Below are 23,043 nucleotides of genomic sequence, written 5' to 3' on the forward strand. Positions count from 1 at the left end.
GAAGCTTTTTGAGTATCTACTGCTCCCATATCCAAGCTAAAAGGCCACTCCATTCTCTGTGCTCACTGTCCTTAGTATATGCTTCTTTGATTACACTGATCGCATTATATTGTAGAATTCCTATTTGCTTGTATACTGTTTTGTAAGTTCTTTAAGGACAATGTCTATGTAGCTCCACTGCCTAATACAAATAGAGAACACATGACCTGTACTTAATAAATGTTTGTTTAAATCACGTTATTCCAACAAACCAAGTGAATTCACCCTGGCCACACAGGCTGTAGCAAATGTGCTCCTAAAGGACATAACCAACTTCTTGTCTTAATATCTGATTAAGAAAGCAGTCTTTCATGAATAATGTCAATTTTGTGTTTGAACACAACAAGTGTAACTTAGACGTGAAATAAACTGCTCAGGAGAAGCAGAATCAACATCAGAAGCTCCTACATCCCCAATCCTATGGCATATAAATCAGTAACTGCAATCTTATACCAGAGACATAGTTCATTCTCTTCTTTCTCATATTTTATAGTTATTCATTCTGCTAAATGCTTTTATGTCTAAATACACATCAACCCCTCTTGCACCATTTGCTTTTTGCACTGAAGTATTCTAAAACAAATTGGATTACTAAACCAAGAAAACAAAAGTTATCAGTTAATTTTAATACTTGAGTTTTTTTTCCTGAAGTGTTCTTTAACCTCAAATGTATACAAGAAAATAAATTTCCAATGGGTTAGGGTTTTTTTGTGGTTTTTAAAAGTGTATAATATATATAATATTATCTGGAAACTGGCAGAAAAAAGGGATTGTTTTGTTTTATACTCTACCCGTAACCAAACAAAAGAAATAAGACACAATTTCTTTGTGGCTAAGCTGGTTTATTGAACTTTATGGGGGAAATGTAACAGTGACACTATTCCACAACAAAATTATTTAACTTTAGATTTCATGAGGAAACATGTATGTGCAATATACTTTCAATAATGCATTGTTACTAATAGCCAACTATATTCGATTCTGGGGTAGTTTCCTTTAGTGCTCTCAAATTAAGACTTTTCCAAAACATATCTGATATTTCAATTATTTATTTTCAATTAAAGGTCACAGATAATACCACAGATTTTTTAAATGTGTGATTTGTGCTTTAAAAATTAATAATTAGTTGTTGATAGCTATCATTTTGGAAGTGATTTTCAACAGTCAATGAAATGTTTTATAAATATTTTAAAATATTAAAAGTTTTATCCCCATTCAACTGGTATGTTCTTTTCAAAAATAAAAACATACATATAAAAAATTAAAACAATAAATTGTTACAAATGATACAAATATTTTAAAATAAATATTAAAGTTAAAAAATAAGTCCTTTCACAGAACTGTAAAGGATACTACTAACTCCTTACAAAAAGAAATAAAGTTACTCTTTTTAAAACCATAGTAACAGCAATAAAAAACCATAAATGTGCTTGGAAAGTCTATAAACTTTCTTCCCCAACTTTAGAAAATATTTTGAAAAGCAATAAACAGAGTCCCTTCTTTAAAAAAAAGTTGTTACACTCATCACAATTACTACAGCTGTCATTGTTTTATTACAAAAATAGTTATAAATCAAGATTTAGATACAAGTAAAACAATTTTTAATTTTTAATTCCAGCATGATTAAGAAAAATGATCTCTCTATATGCAAATAAAGCCAATTTGAGCTCTAATACTAAAAATGGAATAATCACTTCCAATAATTACTATTCTCAGTTAGCTCATTTAATAGAATTATCTTTATAAATAGAATTTAGTTAAATTGTTCAGTTAGGACCACCATGATCAACAAAAATCTTAAACTAGATTAGATTACATTTTTAGTTGATTTCCCACATTCTGAAAATATTGTTAAGTACAATAATCTTTTGGCTTAATTTCCTCCAAAATTATTAAGGACAATAATCTATCAGAATTAGTGAATGTGAACACTTCAGTTAAAGTCATGACATACATTCCACTTATGTAAGTAGTTTAATATGTAAGCTTGCTATATTTTATGGGCAAAGACTTAAATTCAAAATAAAAGTATTTAGGTTAAAAAACTTTTGAAATATTCTTTCCATCACTGAAGGATAGAAAAGATACTTTTCAATATCTAATTTATCTTTCATACTGAGGAGGAATAGTTTGTCGTGACCATAAAATTTAGACATCTTAAAAATTGATATGACACAATACTATTACAGAAATCCATATGGACTAATAGCAATTAGAGTTGTGCCGTCACTGCTACAATCCAAATGGAAGTTGATTTGTTAACTTGGCATTTAGAATTAAATTTATTGGCGGTGACGGGAGAGCAAGTGATACGGTACCAGATACACTGCTTGAAATTACTAAAAGCTAAGTAAGAACAGGTCTCCTGTGTTAGCTAGGAGCTATGTTTACCTATTTTCCCCCAAGTTACAACTTTTCATATGCTTTCGGTTAGTTTTTCACTGTTTAAAGATATCAAAATAAAATATAAAGCACCTTACAATGTCACTTCATTTGCCTTAAAATCTGACTTATTTTTGCATATTTTAATAAGATTTAGTAAGAAAGCAACTCAAACAACTCTTTTTAAAAGTAACAATGATTTCTGTAGATCTGATTAATATTAATTAGAAAATCAAACACCTAGAACTCTTGGGAAAGTCATTCTTTATGGACTGGGAACCAGAAAACATTCTATGCCTTCTTATCCCACTGAAACTAAAGTCTTGGCTCTAAAACATACGAATAACAAAATTAAATATGCTAATAAAACAAAGAAAGGCCAGATGCAATGGTGAGCACCTGTAGTTCCTGTTACTTGGGAGGCAGAGGTGGGAGAATTGCTTGAGCCCAGGAGCTCAAGGCCAGCCTGGGCAACACAGCAAGACCCAGTCTCTAACAAAAAACAAAAAAAGAACTCTGCGTAGAGGCTAATACCAGTTTTTATCCTATTTAGAACACTTCCCATTCAAAGGACATATCATTAGGTGTGTGCTAAACTGTTAACACTTTTTTCCAATCCTAGGAACACAAGATTGAATGGTTTCTGACCCTTTAAATTGCAGCATGCTCTCATTTTAAGCCTCCTTCATTGGGCTCTACATGGAGAGATGTTCTGATTCATTCTATTTTTGCTTCATTTTCAATCTCACCTGAAAACCAACTTTTCCTTGTGCTGTCACAGTGACAAACTTAAGTAGATACAAAATACAAAAGTGTGACAATGATAAACAGCAAAGTGTCAAGATGACCCAATATAGTTGAGATTAAATCTTATGACTTATTACTGTCATACTTCAGAAGTATTTCTTTAGTGAAAATTAGATAATATAATAAAGGCTGTTACTTAGCACCAGCACGACATTGCAGGCTTTGGTTCAGGCTTCAGGATAATTCCATTATCAGGGGGTTGACTAAGCATTAATGGTTTGTGGCTCTTAAGCTTATGAGCCAAGGTCATAAATATAGCTTCCACATGGTCATTATCATTGGGGTTTTTAGCGGAGGTTTCAAACAAAGGCATACTGTGTGTGTCAGCAAATTTCTGTGCCAAGTCTGTGGGCACCTGAATGGCACTTCTCAAGTCACATTTATTTCCAACAAGAATCCGTGGTATATCGTTGGCTAGCAAATGTTGTTTGCATTCCTCTATCCAAGATGGTAGGCTATGAAAACTAGCCATGTTGGTCATATCATACACGAAGACAACAGCATGTACATTTCTGTAGTAGTGCTGAACCATGCTCTTTCTGAATCGTTCTTGTCCTGCTGTGTCCCATAACTGGATCTGAAAATGGGAAGAAAAAGAGGAAAACTGAAAATCTTATTCTAATTATACATATCAAGAAATTCATCATCTTGCATTGTCTTTACTACCTCTTCACTTAAAATATTTTGATTTTTCCCTTCCATAATGCTTTTTCAATGTTACCTATGGGATCCAGACTTCATAACACCAGTTACCTCATAATTAAATTATAATATAAATGTTGGAACAAATATTTCAATACAGCATTTTCTAAATTTTGTGAATTCAATTTGTTTAAATAAAATTATACTTCAAAATTTTATTTTAAAATGTCAAGAGAAAAATATATCAGGTGTTAATCATGTTAAGCATTTAATTCCTGTAAATTTGGTTACTTATGCTCCTCTTTACCTTTCACTAGTCTAATTTAAAATATTAAATCTAGGAAAGATGTTAATTGTTATGAGGTTGAGTCTCCAAACAAACATATACATATATATGTAGGTCTATGAAATCCAGACCCCTTGAAAATTTAAGAAGGCTAGAAAAAAGCAAGAATAAAAACATTCAACATACAATTAAAATGCTTAAAACTATAAATGTGAAAACTTACTACAAAGCTACAGTAATCAAGACTGTGTGAAACTGGCTCAAGATGAGACACATAGATCAATGGAACAGAACTGAAGATCCAGAAATAAACCCATATATCTATGGTCATTTTTAAGAAGAGTACCAAGACAATTCAATAGCAGGAAAGATTAGCCATTTCAATAAATGGTGCTGGACAACATGCAAAAAAATGAGGCTGGATCCCTACCTCACACCATATATAAAAATGAACTCAAAATATATCAAAGACCTAAATTTAAGAGCTAAAACTGTAACTGTTTGTAACCCTGGATTAGGCAATGATTTCTCAGATATGATACCTAAAGCACAAGCAACTGAAGAAAACAATAGATAAACTGGACTTCATCAAAATTAAAAATATTTGTACAGCCAGGCATAGTGGTTCAGTACTTTAGGAGTCCAAGGCAGCAGGGTCTTGAACCCCAGAGTTCAAGACCAGTTTGAACAAATAAAATTGGAGGGTGGAGCAAGATGGCAGAATAGAAAGCTCCACCTATCATGCTCCAACCCCCCCCCCCCGCAAGTACACCAAGTTAATAACTACACAGAAAAAAACAAATTCATAAGAACCAAAAATCAGGTTAGCATTCATAGTACCTAGTTTTAACTTCATATTGCTGAAAGAGGAACTGAAGAGATAGAAAACACAGTCCTGAATTGCCAATGCACCCCGCCCCCCCACACACACACCCAGCAGCAGCAGTGTGGTATGGAAAGCTTCTCTTGGCACCAAGAAAAGGAGAACATAGCAATTGTGAGGCACTGAACTCAGTACTGTCCTGTTAGAGCAGAAAGGAAAACCGGACCAAACTCAGCTGATGTCTACCCACAGAGGGAATATTTAACCCAGCCCCAGCCAGAGGGGAATTACCAATCCCCGCAGTCCAAACATGATTTCCCACAAACCTTGCCATCCCCAGCTACCTGAAAGGCAGTCTAGGCCACAAGGATTGCAATTCTGAGGCGAGTCCTAGTGCCGAACTAGGCCGAGAGACAGTGGACTGGGGCAGGCAAAAGACATACTGAGACTCTAGCTGGGGCAGCCAAGGGAGTGCTGCCATCACCCTTCCCCTAACCCCAGGCTGCACAGCTCACAGCTCCCAAAAAAAAACCACTTCCTTCCATTTGGGGAGAGGAAAGGAGAGGGAAGAGTGGAAAGGACACTGTCTTGAATCTTGGATACCAGCTCAGCCACAGCAGGACAGGGCACTGGTCAGAATGGTGAAGCCCCCATTCCAAGCCTTAGCTCCTAGATAACATTTCTAGATACACCTTGGGCAGAAAGCAATCTGCTGCCTTGAAGGAAAAAACCCAGTCCTTGCAGCATTCATCACTGCTAATTGAAGAGCCCTTGGACCCTGAAAAACCAGCAGCCATACCCAGGCACTATACTGACAAACTTGGGTAAACCTCTGAGACTTGCTGGCTGAAAGTGAGACTCAGCACATAATTAGCTGTGGTGGCTATAGGGCAAAACTCCTTCTGCTTGAGAAAAGCAGAGGCAAAAGTAAAGGGGACATTGACTTATACCTTAGATACCAGCATGGCGACAGGGGGGTTGAGCACCAAGAGGGCTCTTGGAGTCCCAGATTTCAAGACTTGACTCTTGGATGGCATTTTTGGACCTGCCCTGGGCCAGAGGGGACCCTACTACTCTGAAGGGTGAGGTCCAGGCCAGGCAGCATTCATGACAAGCTGCCTTAAGAACCTTGGGCCTTAAGGGAACATTGATGGTAGTCTGGCAGTACTCCTCATGGCCTGGGGTGGCAGTGGCTACAAGTGGGAAGCTCCTCTCCTTTGGAAAGAAGAGAAGAATAAGGACTGTGTCATTTGGTTTGAGTGCCAGTTCAGCCACAGTACAATGGAACGCCAAGTAAACTTCTAAGATTTTTAACTATAGTCCCTGACTCCTGGAAGGCACTTCTGGACCAACCCAAGGCTTAGGGGATCTTGCCACCCTGAAGAGAAGGACACAGGTCTGGCTGGCTTTGCCACTTGCTGACTGTAGAGTCCCAGGGCCTTCAGTGAACACAGGCAGTAGCCAGGGAGTGGTTACAGCCAACGTTACAGCCTTGGGTGAGATACAGTGCTGTGCTGGCTTTAGTTCTAACCTAGAGTAGTCACAGTGGTGGTGGTCACAGTGGTGGTGGTCACAGGGGTGCTCGTGTCACTCCACTCAATATTAGGTGGTTTAGAACAGAGAGAGAGAGAGAGAGAGAGAGAGAGAGAGAGAGAGAGACTGTATGTTTGGAAGAAAGTAAGGGAAGGGGAGCAATGGTCTCTACCCAGCAATCCAGACAATTCTCCTGGATCTTGACCAAGACCATCAAGGTGGTACCTCTACGAGTCTGCAAGACTACAGTGCTACTGGGCTTAGGGTGTCCCCTAAGGCAGATACAGTTGAGTTCACAACACTCAAGTCCTTTCAGATATCTGAAAATCCTTCCCAAGAAGGACAGCTACAAATAAGCCCAGACAGTGAAGACCACAATAAATACCTAACCCTTCAATGTTCAGACACAGAAAGAACATCTACTAGCAGCAATACCATCCAGGAAAATATGTTCTCACCAAATGAACTAAACAAGGCAAAAGGGACCAATCCTGGAGAAGCAGACATATGTGACCTTTCAGAGGAGAATTCAAACAGCTGTTTTGAAGAAACTCAAGATAATACAGAGAAGGAATTCAGAATACCACCAGATAAATTCAAGAAAAAGACTGAATAATAAGAATCAAGCAGAAATGCTGGAGCTGAAAAATGCAATGGGCATATTGAAGAACATATCAGAGTCCTTTAACAGCAGACTTGATTAAGCAGAAGAAAGAATAAGCAAGCTTGAAGACAGGCTAACTGAAAATACATCATCAGAGGAGACTAAAGTAAAAAGAATAAAAAGCAAGGAAGCATGCCTACAGGATCTAGAAAATGGCCTCAAAAGGGCTAATCTAAGAGCTATTTGGCCTTAAAGAGAAGGTAGAGAGAAAGGACAGAGATACAAAGTTTATTGAAAGGGATAATACAGAAAACTTCCCAAACCTAGACGAAGATATCAATATTCAAATATAAGAAGGTTACAGAACACTAAGCAGATTTAACCCAAAAAAGACTACCTGAAGACATTTAATAATCAAACTCCCAAAGGTCAAGAATAAAGAAAGGGTCCTAAAAGCAGAAAGAGAAAAGAAACAAATAACATACAGTAGAGCTCCAATAGGTCTGGCAGCAGATTTTTCAGTGGAAACCTTACAGGCCAGGAGAGAGTGATGTATTTCAAGTGCTGAAGGAAAAAAACTTTTACCCTGGAATAGTATATCTGACAAAAATATCATTCAAACATGAAGGAGAAATAAAGACTCCCAGAGAAACAAAAGCTGACGGGTTTAATCAATACCAGACCTCTGCTATAAGAAATGCTAAAGGCAGCACTTCAATCAGAAAGAAAAGGATATTAACAAGCAATACATAATCAACCAAAGATAAAAAATTCACTGGTAATAAGAACACAGAAAAACACAGAATATTCTAACACTGTAACTGTAAGTGCAGTATGTAAACTACTCTTATCCTAAGCAGAAAGACTAAATGATGAACCCATCAAAAATAATAACTACAACAACTTTTCAAGACATAATCAATACAGTAAGATATAAATAGAAATGAGAAAAAGTTAAAAAGTTGGAAGGATAAAGTTAAGGCATACAGTTTATATGTTTTTTTCTGTTTGTTTATGTAAAGAGTGTTAACTTATTATCAGGTGATGTGGTTTGGCTGTGTCCCCACCCAAATCTCATCTTGAATTTCCACGTTGTGGGTGGGAGGGACCCTGTGGGAGGTAACTGAATCATCGGAGTAGGTATTTCCCATGCTGTTCTTGTGATAGTGAATAAGTCTCAAGAGAGCTGACAGTTTTGAAAAGCGGAGTTTCCCTGTACAAGCTCTCTTCTCTTGCCTGCAAACCATGTGAGACGTGCCTTTCACCTTCTGCCATGATTGTGAGGCCTCCCCAGACACAGGGAACTATAAGTCCAATAAACCTTTTTCTTTTTTAAATTGCCCAGTCTCCGGTCTTTATCAGCAACATAAAAATGGACTAATACATCAGGTTAAGATAATGGGTTATAAGATATTATTTGCAAGCATCATGCTAACCTCAAACCAAAAAATATACAATGGATACACAAAAAGTAAAAAGCAAGAAACTAAATCATATCACCAGAGAAAATTACCTTCACTAGAGGAAGACAAGAAGGAAAGAAGGAAAAAAACACAAAACAACCAGAAAACAAATAACAAAATAACAGGAGTAAGTAAAATTAAATACCTAGAGATTAACCAAAGAAGTTAAAGACCTCTACAATGAAAACTATAAAACACTGACAAAAGAAATTAAAGAATATCCACACAAAAATGGAAAAACATTCCATGTTAATGGATTGGAAGAACCAATATTGTTAAAAATGTCCATAGTACCAAATTAATTTACAGATTCAATGCAATCTCTATCAAAATACCAGTGACATTCTTCACAGAAATAGGAAAAACAATACTAAAATTTATATGGAACCACGAAAGACCCAGAATAGCCCAAGCTCTCCTAAGCAAAAAGAACAAAACTTAAGGAATTACATTACTTAACTTTAAATTGTACTTCAGGGATGTAGTAACCAAAACAGCATGGTACTGGCATAAAAACAGATGCATAGACCAATGGAATAAAATAGAGAATACAGACACAAATCCATACACCTACAGTGAACTCATTTTTGACAAAGATGACAAGAACATACACTGAGGAAAAGATAGTCTCTTTGATAAATGGTGCTAGCAAAACTGGATATCCACATGCAAAAGAATGAAACTAGACCCTTATCTCTCACCATATACAAAAATCAAATCAAAATGCATTAAAGGCTTAAATCTAATACCTCAAACTATGAAACTACTATAGGAAAACTGGAGAAAATCTTTGGGACACTGGTCTGGGCAAAGAGTTCTTAAGCAATATCCCACAAGCACAGACAACCAAAGCAAACATGGACAATGGAATCACATCAAGTTAAAAAGCTGGTGCACAGCAAAGGAAACAAACAACGAAGTGAAGAGACGACCCATAGAATGGAAGAAAATATCTGCAAACTACCCCTCTTACAAGGGAGCAATAACCAGAATATATAAGGAGCTTAAACTCAATAGCAAAAACCCTAATAATCTAATTTTAAAATGGGCAAAAGATTTGAACAGACATTTCTCATCTAATTTTTGTAGAGACGGGATTTCACCATGTTAGTCAGGCTGGTCTCAAACTCCTGACCTCAGGTGATCTGCCCGTCTTGGCCTCCCAAAGTGCTGGTATTACAGGCGTGAGCCACCGAGCCTGGCTTGAATAGACATTTCTCAAAAGAAGACATACAAATGGCAAACAGGTATATGAGGCGTTCAACATCAATGATCATCAGAGAAATGCAAATCAAAACTATCATGAGATATCATCTCACTCCAGTTAACAATGGCTTCTATCTAATAGACATGCAATGACAAATGCTGGGGAGGATGTGGAGAAAAGGGAACCCACATACACTGTTGGTGGGAATGTAAATTAGTATAACCACTATGGAGAACAGTTTGGAAGTTCCTCAAAAAACTGAAAATGGAGCTACCATATGATCCAGCAGTCCCACTGCTGGGTACATACCCTAAAGAAAGGAAATCAGTATACTCAAGAGATATCTGCACTCTCACGTTGTTTTGCAGCACTATTTATAACAGCTAAGATTTGGAAGCAACCTAAATGTCCATCAACAGATGAATATATAAAGAAAATGTGGTACATATGCACCATGGAGTACAGTACTATTCAGCCATAAAAAAGAATGAGATCCAGTCATTTCCAACAACATAGATGTAACTGGAGATCATTATGTTAAATGAAATAAGCCAGACAAAGAAAGACAAACATCACATGTTCTCACTTATTTGTGGGAACTAAAAATAAAATCAATTGAATCATGGACATAGAGGGTAGAAGGATGGTTACCAGAGGCTGTTAAGGGTAGTGGGGCAAGGGTAGTGGGGGCTTGGGGGTAGGGGAGGTGGGGATGGTTAATGTGTCCAAAAAAAAAATAGAAAGAATGAATAAGACCTACTATTTGATAGGCAACAGAGTGACTATAGTCAATAATAACTGTATGTCTCCAAAAAAAAAAAAAAAAACTTTGAAATTCTATCTTTAGCATTTAGAAAGATATTTTGGTAATAAATTGGATGACCTATATAAAAGCTGTCCAAGGGAACTACAGCTGATTTTTTTTTTTTAATAACATTTTCTGTAGCTCGGATGTTCAAGCATCCCTTCATCAATGAAAAATGACTTACAGTGTTTTAAACAAAGTATATTCACAAGATAAAAAATAAAAAGCACACAAAAAGGAAACATACCAAAATATTAACAACGGTTGTCTCCAAGGTAATTTCTCCCTTTATTTCTACTTTTATATTTTCCTTCCCAAACATGCACGTCTTTTATAAAAACAAACTAAACTAAAAAAAAAAACAAAAAACAAAAAAAACATGGTTACACAGAGTTTAGACCTGCCTCAAAGAACTGTGGAAGTCCTCAACAAATGTTAAGTGTTAATGATAAATTTTAACCCCAGGCTGGGTGCAATGACTCACACCTGTAATTCCAGCACTTTGGGAGCCTGAAGTCGTAGGATTACTTGAGTTCAGGAGTTTGAAACCAGCTTGGGCAACACAATGAGACCTTGTCTCTACCAAAAATAATTTTTAAAAAAATGATCTGGGCATGGTGGCATGCACCTGTACTTCCAGTTACATGGGAGGCTGAGGTGGGAGGATCACTTGAGTCCAGGAGATCAAGGCTGCAGCGAACCATCATACTCATGCCACTGTACTCCAGTCTGAGCGACAGAGCGAGATGTTGTCTCCAAAAAAAAAAAGTTTTCACCCTAAGAAAACCCTTTGTTTTTAGATGAGACTGACTAAATAATATTCCTCTTCCCATTGATCCTGTTCAAAATTCTATGGTTTCTAATCTTATCAAGTCTTTCCAGAACACAGAGGTATGAAATAACCCCCGCCCTTTTTTTTTGAGACAGGGTCTCAGTCCCCGAGGCTGGAATGCAGTGGTGCAATCATGGATCACTGCAGCCTCGACCTACCAGGCTCAATCCTCCTGCCTCAGCCTCCCGAGTAGCTGGGACCACAGGCGTGCATCATGAAGCCCAGCTATGTTTTGTATTTTTTGTAGAGATGGGTATCTCACTATGTTGCCCAGGCTGGTCTCAAACTCCTGGGCTCAAGTGATCCTCCTGCCTTGGCTTTGGGATTACAGGCAGGAGCCATCGTGCCCAGCCTGAAATAGCTCTTTACACTTTACTGGAGAGCCATAAAAGTCACTAATAAGTTAATGAGGGCTTTACAAAGGAATATCCAAAAAGAAGCTTCAAAATTTCTCTCACGGAATAACTAAATCATGTGAAGGCTTAGGGCTACTGCTGCCTGCTGCTTTCCAGGCCTACACACTGAGATGAGAAGGCAAGAAGACAGGAAAGGAGCAGCAAGAGACCCAGCCAATAAACAGGACAACTGATTAAAAACTGTTGGCTATAAAAGGCCAGAGAAAACTTTGAAGGAGACAGACAGACAGACAGACACTAGGTGAAAAGCAAAGCCTAGAAAACTCTTGAGGTTTAGCTATGAGTGGAATGGTTCATGATGTTTAAAAAAGAAGAGAGGATGACACTTTTGGACCCAAGAAAGTTAGATGCTTTCATCTGGTAAATGTTAAATTAGGAAATATTTTCAGAGCAATTTTTCCCAATTTAAGACTTAAATATCTTAAGAAAAATGATTAATATGTGCTCACACAAATCTTATTCCCATTTTTAAACCTTATAAAACAACATAAAACATACTAGCCCAGGCGTGGAGGCTCACGCCTATAATCCCAGCACTTTGGGAGGCTAAGGTGGGTGGATCACTTGAGGTCAGGAGTTCAAGACCAGCCTGGCCAACATGGTGAGACCCCGTCTCTACTAAAAATACAAAAAAATTAGCCAGGCGTGGTAGCTTCTACCTTTAATCCCAGCTATTGGAGAGGCTAAGGCAGGAGAGTCGCTTGAACCTGGGAGGCAGAGGTTGCAGTGAGCCGACATCATGCTACTGCACTCCAGCCTGGGCAACAGTGAGACTCAATCTCAAAAAAAGAAAAACTGCCATATATATATATACATACACATACTTACTTTATATAATGCTTCATGAATCTCTACTTAAATTCCAATATCAAGTTTTAACAAAAATGGCAACCCAGCTACTGCTAAATCCTAATAGTATAAATTCCAATATCAAGTTTTAACAAAAATGGCAACCCAGCTACTGCTAAATCCTAATAGTAGATTCCTGTTGTTCACGACAGCTCTTTTGGTGGTTTTATTATCCAAATGAGAAATGATCTGACTTTAAATTGATTTAACACTGTTTTTGCTTGACCTAAAATGTTAAAGGTTTTAATCCAAATTTTCCATCCCTGATTAGCTGTCAAATTTCCTTTTCCCCTGTTCTTTCAAAGAACATATTTTTATTCTTTCATATAAAAGATCATCTACATAAGAACTACATAAGAGCTTCTATTAATAATTTAAGTTTTAAAACATCATAACTGGTATTAGTAACATCTCAAGAAAATACTTTTAGCTTTTTGTATGTGAAGTAGAAACGTGTGTATCTGGTGTACAGAATAATCAAATGGCAAATCTTTGAAATAAATTTTGGCTTCCTGGGATCTCTCTGAACCTCCACTGGTTCTGAGTACTGCCAATTCATGTATTGGTCTATGTTCACTTAAACCTGTTAAAATTTAAAAATAAATGAATAAATAAATTTTAGCTTCCTAAGAAGACAAGTAACAAATTTTGTGACTATTTGAAAGAAATACTGCCTTTAAAATGAAGAATTTGGGCCGGGTGCTGTGGCTCACACATGTAATCCCAGCACTTTGGGAGGCTGAGACAGGCAGATCAGTTCGAGACCAGCCTGGGCAACATGGAGAAATCCCATCTCTACAAAAAACACAAAAATCAAATGAAGAATGAAGAATTTAATTACAGAATAATAAATGAGGTAAGGAAGAGAGCAAGCGGTGAGAGAAAGGACACAGAGGCAAGACCTGTATTCCCAATACTGTCGCCAACTTGTATAACTTTGATCCAGTCATTGAGCCTTTCAAGAGGGTGTTTTAATCTTAAAAGCTGGGCAAACTTATGCAACATTATGGGCTCATCTTTTTTTTTTTCCAATTAGTTATTGCCTTAGAGGAAAAAATATGAAACCTAATCTTAGTTATCTATCCTTTCTTCCTATTCTTCTACTGCCCCCCTTTTTTTTTCCATTACCATCTCTCTCCTGAAGGAATAAGCATTTACTCTTAAACTATTAATATTGATTTGGGGCTTAGCACATTCCAAGTACTCTCCAGGCACTCTGCTAAGTCCTTTACATGCACTTACTTAATATATGGAACCCTATGCAATAATTACCCAATCTTCAAATGAGGAAATTGAGGTTTAAGTAATTCACCCTAGACCACAAAACAAGTCTTAAGGCCAGAATTTAAACCTGGACTAGCTGATTCTGTAGAGAATACATGTTGTCTTCTCCAGCCTAACCCTCATTCTCCCTTCTGTTAACAGCACCCCATTTTCCTTGGGAGTCAGCCCTCCCTGCTTTCAATTCATATAAACCACTGGTTCCCAGGCAGGGAGTTTGACCTAGGTTTGACCAATCAGACCATCGCACCCCTGCACTACCATAGTTTAGGAATGGGCATGTAGGACTGTTCTTGGAATTGGCAGAGAGATTTATTTCTGGGCTTTTTAGTTATATGAAACAATAAATTCCCTTTTTGCTTAAACTAATTTTTTTAGTGTCCTAACACAGTCTTCAACGAAAAAGATCTTGACCACTGATTCCAGAGAAGTGAGTAATTCTCTCTTCTCACCACCTCTGAATGTACACTCCAATGCTGCCATCTTCATAAGAAGTAGTAGAAGAGAATCACAGGCTTCTGAAATCAGACTGGAAGAACAACAGGAATTCTGACCTGGTTCCTGGGATCTTTCAGATAATAGGAAAGCTTGGGTCTGTGAAAATGTGTATTACTTATACCACCCTAGCCCCAGGACCAAATCCCAGCAACTGAAAGTCTGTCAGACCAGACCCAAACTGCCCAAAAGTTTCTGAGCTAAGGGATCACAAGATTCCTGAGTATTCTTAGGATACCTTAACTGCTAATATTCTCATTCACTGAATTTCAATGCAAATCAATCAAATCAAGAGAACCAATTTGGTATCTCTCCAATCACCAACACCACATTTTAAGAAGTATCAATTTGCTTTAAGGTAAGGTATAAGGTGACTTCATATAAAATATTTTTTGATTTATAAACATTAATTTACTTTTAATGAAAATCAACACAGAACAATAATTAGGATAAATAACCTACTTTATATTTTATATTTATACAGAATTCACTGAATGGCATCCTCATGATGCTATAAAAAAATTTAGGCCAGGCGCAGTGGTTCACATCTGTAATTCCAGCACTTTGGGAGGCTGAGGCGGGCTAATCATGAGGTTAGGAGATAGATACCATCCTGGCTAACACAGTGAAACCCCATCTCTACTAAAAATACAAAAAATTAGCCAAGCATGGTGGCACACACCTATAGACCCAGGTACTTGGCGGGCTGAGGCAGGAGAACTGCATGAACCTGGGAGGTGGAGGTTGCAGTGAGCCAAGATCACACCACTGCACTCCAGCCTGGATGACAGAGTGAGACTCCATCTCAAAAAAAAAAAAAAATTTAATAAAATTTCCACTCTTCTCTCTAGGCATGTTACATTTTGTTCTACCTGCGCTTTCAAACTTCAACTTCATATGCATAAGTATTTCTCCCGCGTGCAATTACTCATTAAATATTTGATTTACCAGTGTGGGCAGAGGTCCTGATTATTTTCCTTTAGTTAATATTAACATTTTGCACTTAACATGGGAACATTTCATTTCTACTGCTACAAAAAAGAAAGCGACTGAAAAGTTCAAGTAGGAACTGCTGACCTCTAATGGGAGGCTGGATTAAATACAAGACCAGGCTTTAATGAGTTGGTGTGTCTGCCATTGGAAAATGACTGTGCGAAATGAATACAGTTAGTCATGAAGGAGATACACAAACAAGGAAGCAGCATAAGGATTAGAGTCAGGAGTCTCAATGTAAAAGCCAAATGTATTTTTATTTAAGTTATTCAATTGTATGATTTTATTCGACTTCCAAAATTTTGCAAACAAGATTTTCCTCTTTCAATTACACACATATACTGCTTAGGAATGGATTAGCAGAGAAAGACATTCTTACATTTCATAAAATATTTTAATGGATTCTGAAAGGGCATTGCTGTTAAGTCATGCTCTCCGAAAATTTTCTAGTCCACGATTATCAAAACATTCAATGCAGTATCTCATTTTTATCAAACAAATACTGTCTAGAATGGCATTTTACTAGTCAAGTAACATAGAGCTTTCCAGCTTTAAGAAGAAAAATTAGGAAAAATGTCATTTTAGATCAGGCTCACAATTTCCAAAGACACAATGTGAACATTTCAGAAGCACTTAAGATGTATTACAGGTTAAGAAAAAAAGCAGCAGAAGCAGCACATCGAATAAAGCTCTTTATATCACTTTTCCATTTCAGAAAAAAAGGGCACTAAAAAAATTAAGCTCTCTGGTTTAAAAAAAAATGCCTAACATAGCTATATCTTTTCCTATTATAGAAATCTGAGAACATGTCTGTAGTCATTTCAACCACAATAAACATCTTTCTCAAGTCTCACCATTGGTGGCACAATTCAATGGCTAGGGCCTTAGAAGAAAAACAATCTGTGTCCAGGTGCACATCAATATAACAAGTTAGGCTAAAGTTCAGTAGAAATAATACCCCCAAAAAATATTTTCTCCTTGCTCTTCTCAACCAGAACGGTCAACTCTGTGCACCCAGATTCATGATACCTGTGGGTCTGTCTTTCCCATTACTGTTAGCACTCACCTCAGTAGTTAATTCACTTCATACACTGCACATGCTTTCTATTTTTTCAATACTATTATCTCTTAAATTTGCACCTGATCGTTTGTGATCTTTAAATAATAAAGGGCAACCCAGAAACAAAGAAAGGGTCCTCAAATCCCAACTCCTCCTCCACCCTCATTCTCTCCACTTTTGAAAGAATTTCCCACTTCCTTTTTTTGGTTTGTTTTTGTTTTTTAAATTTCTCTCCCCTTGGCTGTTTACCTATGCCCTCCTCTATCACTGCTTTCAACTCTGGGTGTACAACTGCAGAACTAATGGTAGCAAACCGGAAAAATAATGTTAAGCCACCAAGAAAGACAAAGAATCTTTTTAAAGGTGCCAACTATGAACCAGGTGCTTCATATATGTTCTCATCTGATACTCACAGCAGCCTAATAAAGTATTACGATCATTCTGAATAAAGTATTCAGAAGAAAAAAGCAGACTCTGAGAGGTTGAAGAATCTGCCTAAGGTCCAGTGTGACCAACTATTTCAGTGTGCCCAAGACAGGTTCCTGGGATGTGAGACTCAGTTTTAAAACTTGGACAGTCTTGGGCAAAGTTGGTCACTCTATTAAGGACACACAGCCCATCCTTACCCTTTCGTAGGTTCAGATTTGAATCCAGTTTAGTTGGGCTCCAAAGCCCATGTACTTTCCACATTCCTGCTTCTCCCAAACTGAACTCCCTTGGAACTTCGGAACCTCCATTGTTTTTTCACTCCAAAGGCTTCTGGGCCAAATCTAATTATAGTGAAAAATGTTTAGTCTTCATTCTATCTTTTCTTCTGCAAGTATACAAATCTTTCTTAACTACCTTATACAAAGCAGCCCCAAAACCACCACTGACAGCTCATATGGGACATAAAATATTAACATGAAAAATTAAAAGACAAAAGCACCAAAGAAGGGTTAATTTCTTTTAACTCAGCTTACTTCTCCTCTACCACCATAAGCAGTATAACCTCTTGGGGTAGGGGGCGATGATTAGGGAAGGGAAAAATAAACTGTTCTTGCCTCAAAGATATGCGTAGGAATGTATGAAGCAAGCCTGTTCTTCCCACCATTTCCCCGCCCCATCAAGAGACTGAGATAAGATAACCGATTTAAAGCAGTAGTATAAGGCAGGGTAGTTCCACCCATGTTTTAAGGGGTGGTATCAACAGGTAGCATTTAGTGGTGGCTTGCAATGAAAGGGTGTCTAAGGTTTATACCATCAGGAGGCCTATACCTTGTCATTGATCCTCATTCCACTGTTACATTCCAACCCCTCAGAATCTTAAACCTGGCCTGGGGCCTAGTGACACTATTACTGTCACTCAGTGTCCCCAGTCTCAGAGGCCACCAACAACGACTTAAAGGGAATAAAGAATTGAGAGTGCGTCTGAGGTGGCATCATAAGAAATGCTTTTGGCAACCCGAGTAGGAACTATCATATATAGAACGTTTCTGCAGGAAAACAGATTTTTCTGAAATCAGTATCATACAGAAACTATTATAGAAAACTGTATGCAAGAGAATACCTCAGTACTTCCTCAAAGGCAATGGGCTTTACTTCCACAACACCTAAGGCACCGCTCGAATGAATGTTTAGTAACTATTACTGATTAAATGAATTTTCCACGCTCGTGAAATTTCACTGTTTTTCCTCCGTTCATATTTCATTGACTCCCAGCACGAGACACAGTCAGTGCGTCGGTAGATGCGCCCTACACTTCTGAACACAAAGTGTGGTCCACGGACTAGCTGCACCTGCATCATCCGCGAGATTATCAAGTCATAACCTGCGTTTTCAACAAGATCCCCAGGTAAATCACATGCACACTGAAGTTTCAGAAACAATGCCTTAGAAGTTTGCTGTACACTAATCCTTCCAATCCCCAACTCCACTTTCATCAGCGTGAGAAAAAAAATGGAGCAAACAGCACGCACAGGGCCAGCGACCAGCCCACGGTGGGGCTGGGACACCTGTCATCCCGTCCTCCCCGACAGTCTCCCCTCCGCTCACCTTGATGCGCTCCCCATCAATCTCCACCGCTCGTTCTCGGAAATCCACCCCTATCGTGGCCTCGGTGCGGTCGGGGAAGCGGCCAGCGCAGAAGCGGTAGGTCAGGCACGTCTTGCCCACATTGGAGTCGCCGATCACAATTATCTTGAAAATGCGGGAGCGGGCAGGAGGCAGAAACCCTGAGGCCCCCGACACTGCCCCGCTGGACGAAAAGCTTGCCTCAAGCGAGGATTCCATCTCCTCAGCCATTTCCCCGACCCGCCCCAAACTGAGGCGGAGGAAAGGAGACACAGAGAGGCTGAGAGATTACGCCACCGCGAGGGCGCGCGCCGAGCCGGCCACTTTGGCTGCGCAACGTCCCAGGAGCCACCGCCCGCCGACCCCAAGCGCGCCTGCGCACCTTCTCGCCCCGCCCTAGCTTGCACAGGTGTGGCGCCCGCCCGCCCTGCCGCACTGAGCCGCGCGCCCGCGGTCCCACGCCCGGCGTCACTCGGGCTGGCGCCGGTCTACCTGGCAGGCGTGGGGTCTGTCGGGGGCTTGACGGCGGCGCGGAAGCCCAGCCTGCCGAGAGGCTGCGCCGAGCGCCCCAGGCCCAGCGCCCTGGCTGACCCAGCCCCGCCACGTCCAAGGTTCCCGCCCTCTGGAGGAAGCCGCGCAATCACTCCGGGGGCGGGGAGAGAAAGACAGCTGAGAGGAAGGAGGTACCACGGGCGCTCTCTCGCGAGAGGGCCGCAGAGTCGCCTCTGACAGGGGCGTGTGCCTGGCGAGCGACGGTAAGGACGTCGCCGGGCTCCGGCGTCGGGTTCGGTTCCGGCATCCACGTATCGTTGGGTCGCCCCGGAGAGGAGGCAGGTTCCCTCAGCCTGCCGCTAGGGATGTGGCGTCGACTGCGCTTAACCGCCGCCGCCTCCTCTTTGAACTGCGGGAGTTGGGATAGAGTCCAGGGCTGAATGGGTGGGACGCGAGACGTCACCGAAAGCCTGCCCTGCGCGAGGTGCACTTGGAGGCTAGGTCTGGGCCGCGCTGAGTTTTGCAGCCTAAGGTCTTGGCAGGCGCATTGCTGTGGGCTGCCGAAGAGCAGGCGGGAGTTCGAGGCCTCCCACCGCCTAGGCGCAGCACATTTCGCTAGGCATCCCCAAGTCCCTAAGAATATCGCGTGATCTTTGTGGCCAAAACTTGCTGGGCTAATGTCCCCAGCCCAAAAAGTAGAGCACATCACATGTCGGCCACCTGGGGGCATTGAACCTGGGAGTTACTAGGCGCCTCTGGTGGAAATAAAACTCGTTATGCCCTAGTTATATCTTAGTGCCTGGGTGACGATAATGTCGTGGTTAAAGATTGACGCACTTAGGGGTTGTCTTTGTCTACCTAAGGAAAATATCAATAGATTAAACCCCCAACCCTAAAGAATCTCCGTGAATTCTTCTTTGGAAACATGTTATATTGTAATATAAAAGGTCCCAAATATACAAACAGATTGCTTTTTGTTAAAAGTTTGTTTTGTTTTGCAGTGACATCTGTTTGAGCAGATGGATGTGCTGTTGGGAAAGTCAAGGACTGTCGGAGAGGAGAACATGGCAGGCCTTAACTAAAGTGAGGGGGACAATAGAGCATTAAAAGTTCTAGGAAAGGAGATAAGCTGCTTATTCCATTAGATGAAATGAAAATGTAGTCATAGCATTTCACATGAGTAGTAAAACCTAAACATGCCCAGAGATGCCAGGAATTTGCAAAAGCCTCGATATAGGGTAATTTCTGTTGCTGTAAAAAGACTTTCTACAGTCACTAATATACCAAGTTATGTTTACTAGAGGAAAAAAAAAAGTTTACTCACCTAGTTTATAGAAATGAGCTGAAAATGTAATCCTAGCACTTTGGGAGGCCGAGGTAGCTGGATCACCTGAGGTTAGGAGTTCAAGACCAGCATGGCCAACATGATGAAATCCTGTCTCTACTAAAATATAAAAATTAGCCGGGCATGATGGCAGTTGCCTGTAATCCCAGCTGCTTGGGAAGCTGAGACAGGAGAATCGCTTGAACCAGAGAGGTGGAGGTTGCAGTAAGCTGAGGTTGTGAAACTGCACTCTAGCCTGGGCAACAGAGTGAGACCCTATCTTAAAAAAAAAAAAAAAAAAAGTGAGTGTGGTTGTGTACACCTCTAGTTCCTGCTACTCAGGAGGCTGAGGTTGGAGGATCTCTTGAGCCCAGGAGTTCAAGACTGCAGTGAGCTATGATTGTACCATTGTACTCCAGCCTGGGTAACACAGAGAGACTCCCAGCTCTAAAACATAAGAGTAAAAAATAGAATAGTATAAGGATAATCTTATATACAAAATAGGACTACTCAATTTCAGGTTTTTTTTTTTTTTTTTTTTTTTTTTTTTAACTAGAGATATGACCTCCTGGTGACAGTGCCCATTTTCTAACTTGTCTTACTCAGAAACAGCTTTTAGATAATTTTACTCTTTAAATTCAGGTCTGAGCATGGAGGACAAAGAATTCCCTTGATTGCCTATAAAAGAAAGGGTTTCTCAACCTTGGTACTATTGACATTTTAAGCTGGATAATTCTTTGTTGTGGAAGGCTGTCCTGTGCTTTGTAGGATGTTTATTTTATCAGCATCCCCAGCTTCTACCCAGTAAATGCCAGTAGCACCTCACCACTGACCAAAACTGCCTCAAAATGTTGCCAGATGCCACTTGGGGACAAAAATCCTCCCTCCCTCCTCCTTGAATGCTACTCGTACTCCTTGAGCCTACAGAAGGGCTCTTCTCAGAATTCTTATATCCTGTTCATCCCAGTTGATAGTGGGAATTACTTCTCCTTTGAAGAAACAATTCCAGTTGCCCTGAGAAGTGTGGCATTGGCCTTCCTGTCTCTTACCAAATTACCATATCACTGTGTTTAGTAACCCCAAACATCATACTAGGGCATTAATTTCAGTACATAAACAGTAAACTAGTATTCTTTTATAGGTTAGCTTACTGAGTTTCAGAATTCTTCAAATCATATCTTCATAAGTAGGATCATTGTGGAGTTAATGGAATTTGAACTGTGTACTCAGTACTATGCTAGTGGTTGGGGCAAGGGGAAGATAAAAAATAAAGTGTGACTTTAGCCCACGAAGAATTTATAATCTATCTGGAGAAGCAAGTTAATATGGAACCATTAGTGAACACCTGGACAGAATGAATGCTAAATTTTATCTTAGAGGTGCTTGGCCTGGACTTCAAGAATTCTAAATAAATTGAAGTATGTTCAGGGTAAGAAGTGTTAAAAATAGCTCTTCCTACTTGTAGGCAGACAGGAAGCTAGGATGGCAAACCATCTGTATTGGGCAATAAACTGGAGATGAATATGTCTGTGGTAATGGGATTCTTCTAGCTAATAAACCCAGATTGTGAATTAGCAAGACTTGCAAATATTTGATACATGTAAAAAGTGCAATCATGGCCTCTGTTCTCTCCTCCTCTGTCTCATTCTCTTTATTAGTCGGGGTTCTCTAGAAGGACAGAACTATATATAAAGGGAGTCTATTAAGTAGTAGTAACACACATGATCACAAGGTCCCACAGTAGGCATCTGCAAGCCAAGGAGAAAAGAAGCCAGTCTGCATTTCAAAGCTAAAGAACATGGAGTCCAACGTTCGAGGGCAGGAAGCATCCAACGCAGGAGAAAGCTGTAGGCTGAGAGGCTAAGCTAGTCTAGTCTTTTCACATTTTTCTGCCTGCTTTATATTCTGGCTGTGCTGGCAGCTGATTAGATGGTGCCCACCCACATTAAGGGTGGGTCTGCCTTTCCCAGCCCACTGATTCAAAGGTTAATCTCCTTTAGCAACACTGTCACAGACACACGCAAGATCAATACTTTGCATCCTTTAATCCAATCAAATTGACAGTATTAACCATTACAAGTCTACCCCTTATCAACTTGAACACATACACATCTCCTGAGATCATTTATATTCTTCAAATAAAGACAGTAATAAGGTCATAATTACGACTAACATAATACAACTATCCTTAGTACAACCAGAAATGCACCAATCTCCAACCCAAATGCTATTACATAAAGTTAAAATACTTAAATGATGATATGAAGTCAATCTATGTCACATGATAAAGGAGAAAGAAAATAAAATGAAGATATTTTCTTAGTACAAGTGTATATATGCACAAACATGTTTTTAACGAAAGGAGGAAATAATGACAATTACAGTCCTCATTTCTGCAACTGGTCACTGGATTGTAACTGGCATAGATGACTAGCTGCCTCTACTACCCATTCTGTATTCCCTTTACCTTCAGCAAGCACCTCAGCAGGTCATGGTTATTTTCCTGGTGGAGTGACCCAAACCTTCATTCCTGAAGGGTCTGGGTCATTTGTAGTCCTGCCTTGATTGGGCTTTTGTAGTTTCCTGTTGACTTCAACCACAGAGCATGGTAATATTAAGAGATGCCCTAATGGATCTCCTGTACTACATGCATACTCT

General features: G+C 39.5%; 1 protein-coding gene across 1 annotated transcript; it reads right to left on the reverse strand.

Moving 5' to 3' along the window:
* Window positions 1-860: 860 nt before the first annotated feature.
* On the reverse strand, window positions 861-19,876 carry RAB33B (RAB33B, member RAS oncogene family). The gene is made up of 2 exons (XM_032246526.1): window positions 18,552-19,876; window positions 861-3,805 (listed from the first exon to the last, which is right to left on the reverse strand). The coding sequence occupies exons 1-2, from the start codon at window positions 18,798-18,800 to the stop codon at window positions 3,365-3,367; spliced, it is 690 nt and encodes a 229-aa protein (XP_032102417.1). The 5' UTR covers window positions 18,801-19,876; the 3' UTR covers window positions 861-3,364.
* Between the last annotated feature and the right edge of the window lie 3,167 nt (window positions 19,877-23,043).

Source organism: Sapajus apella, unplaced genomic scaffold (assembly GCF_009761245.1).
Source record: "Sapajus apella isolate SASKATOON/1434 unplaced genomic scaffold, GSC_monkey_1.0 scaffold61, whole genome shotgun sequence".
Lineage (NCBI taxonomy): Eukaryota > Metazoa > Chordata > Mammalia > Primates > Cebidae > Sapajus > Sapajus apella.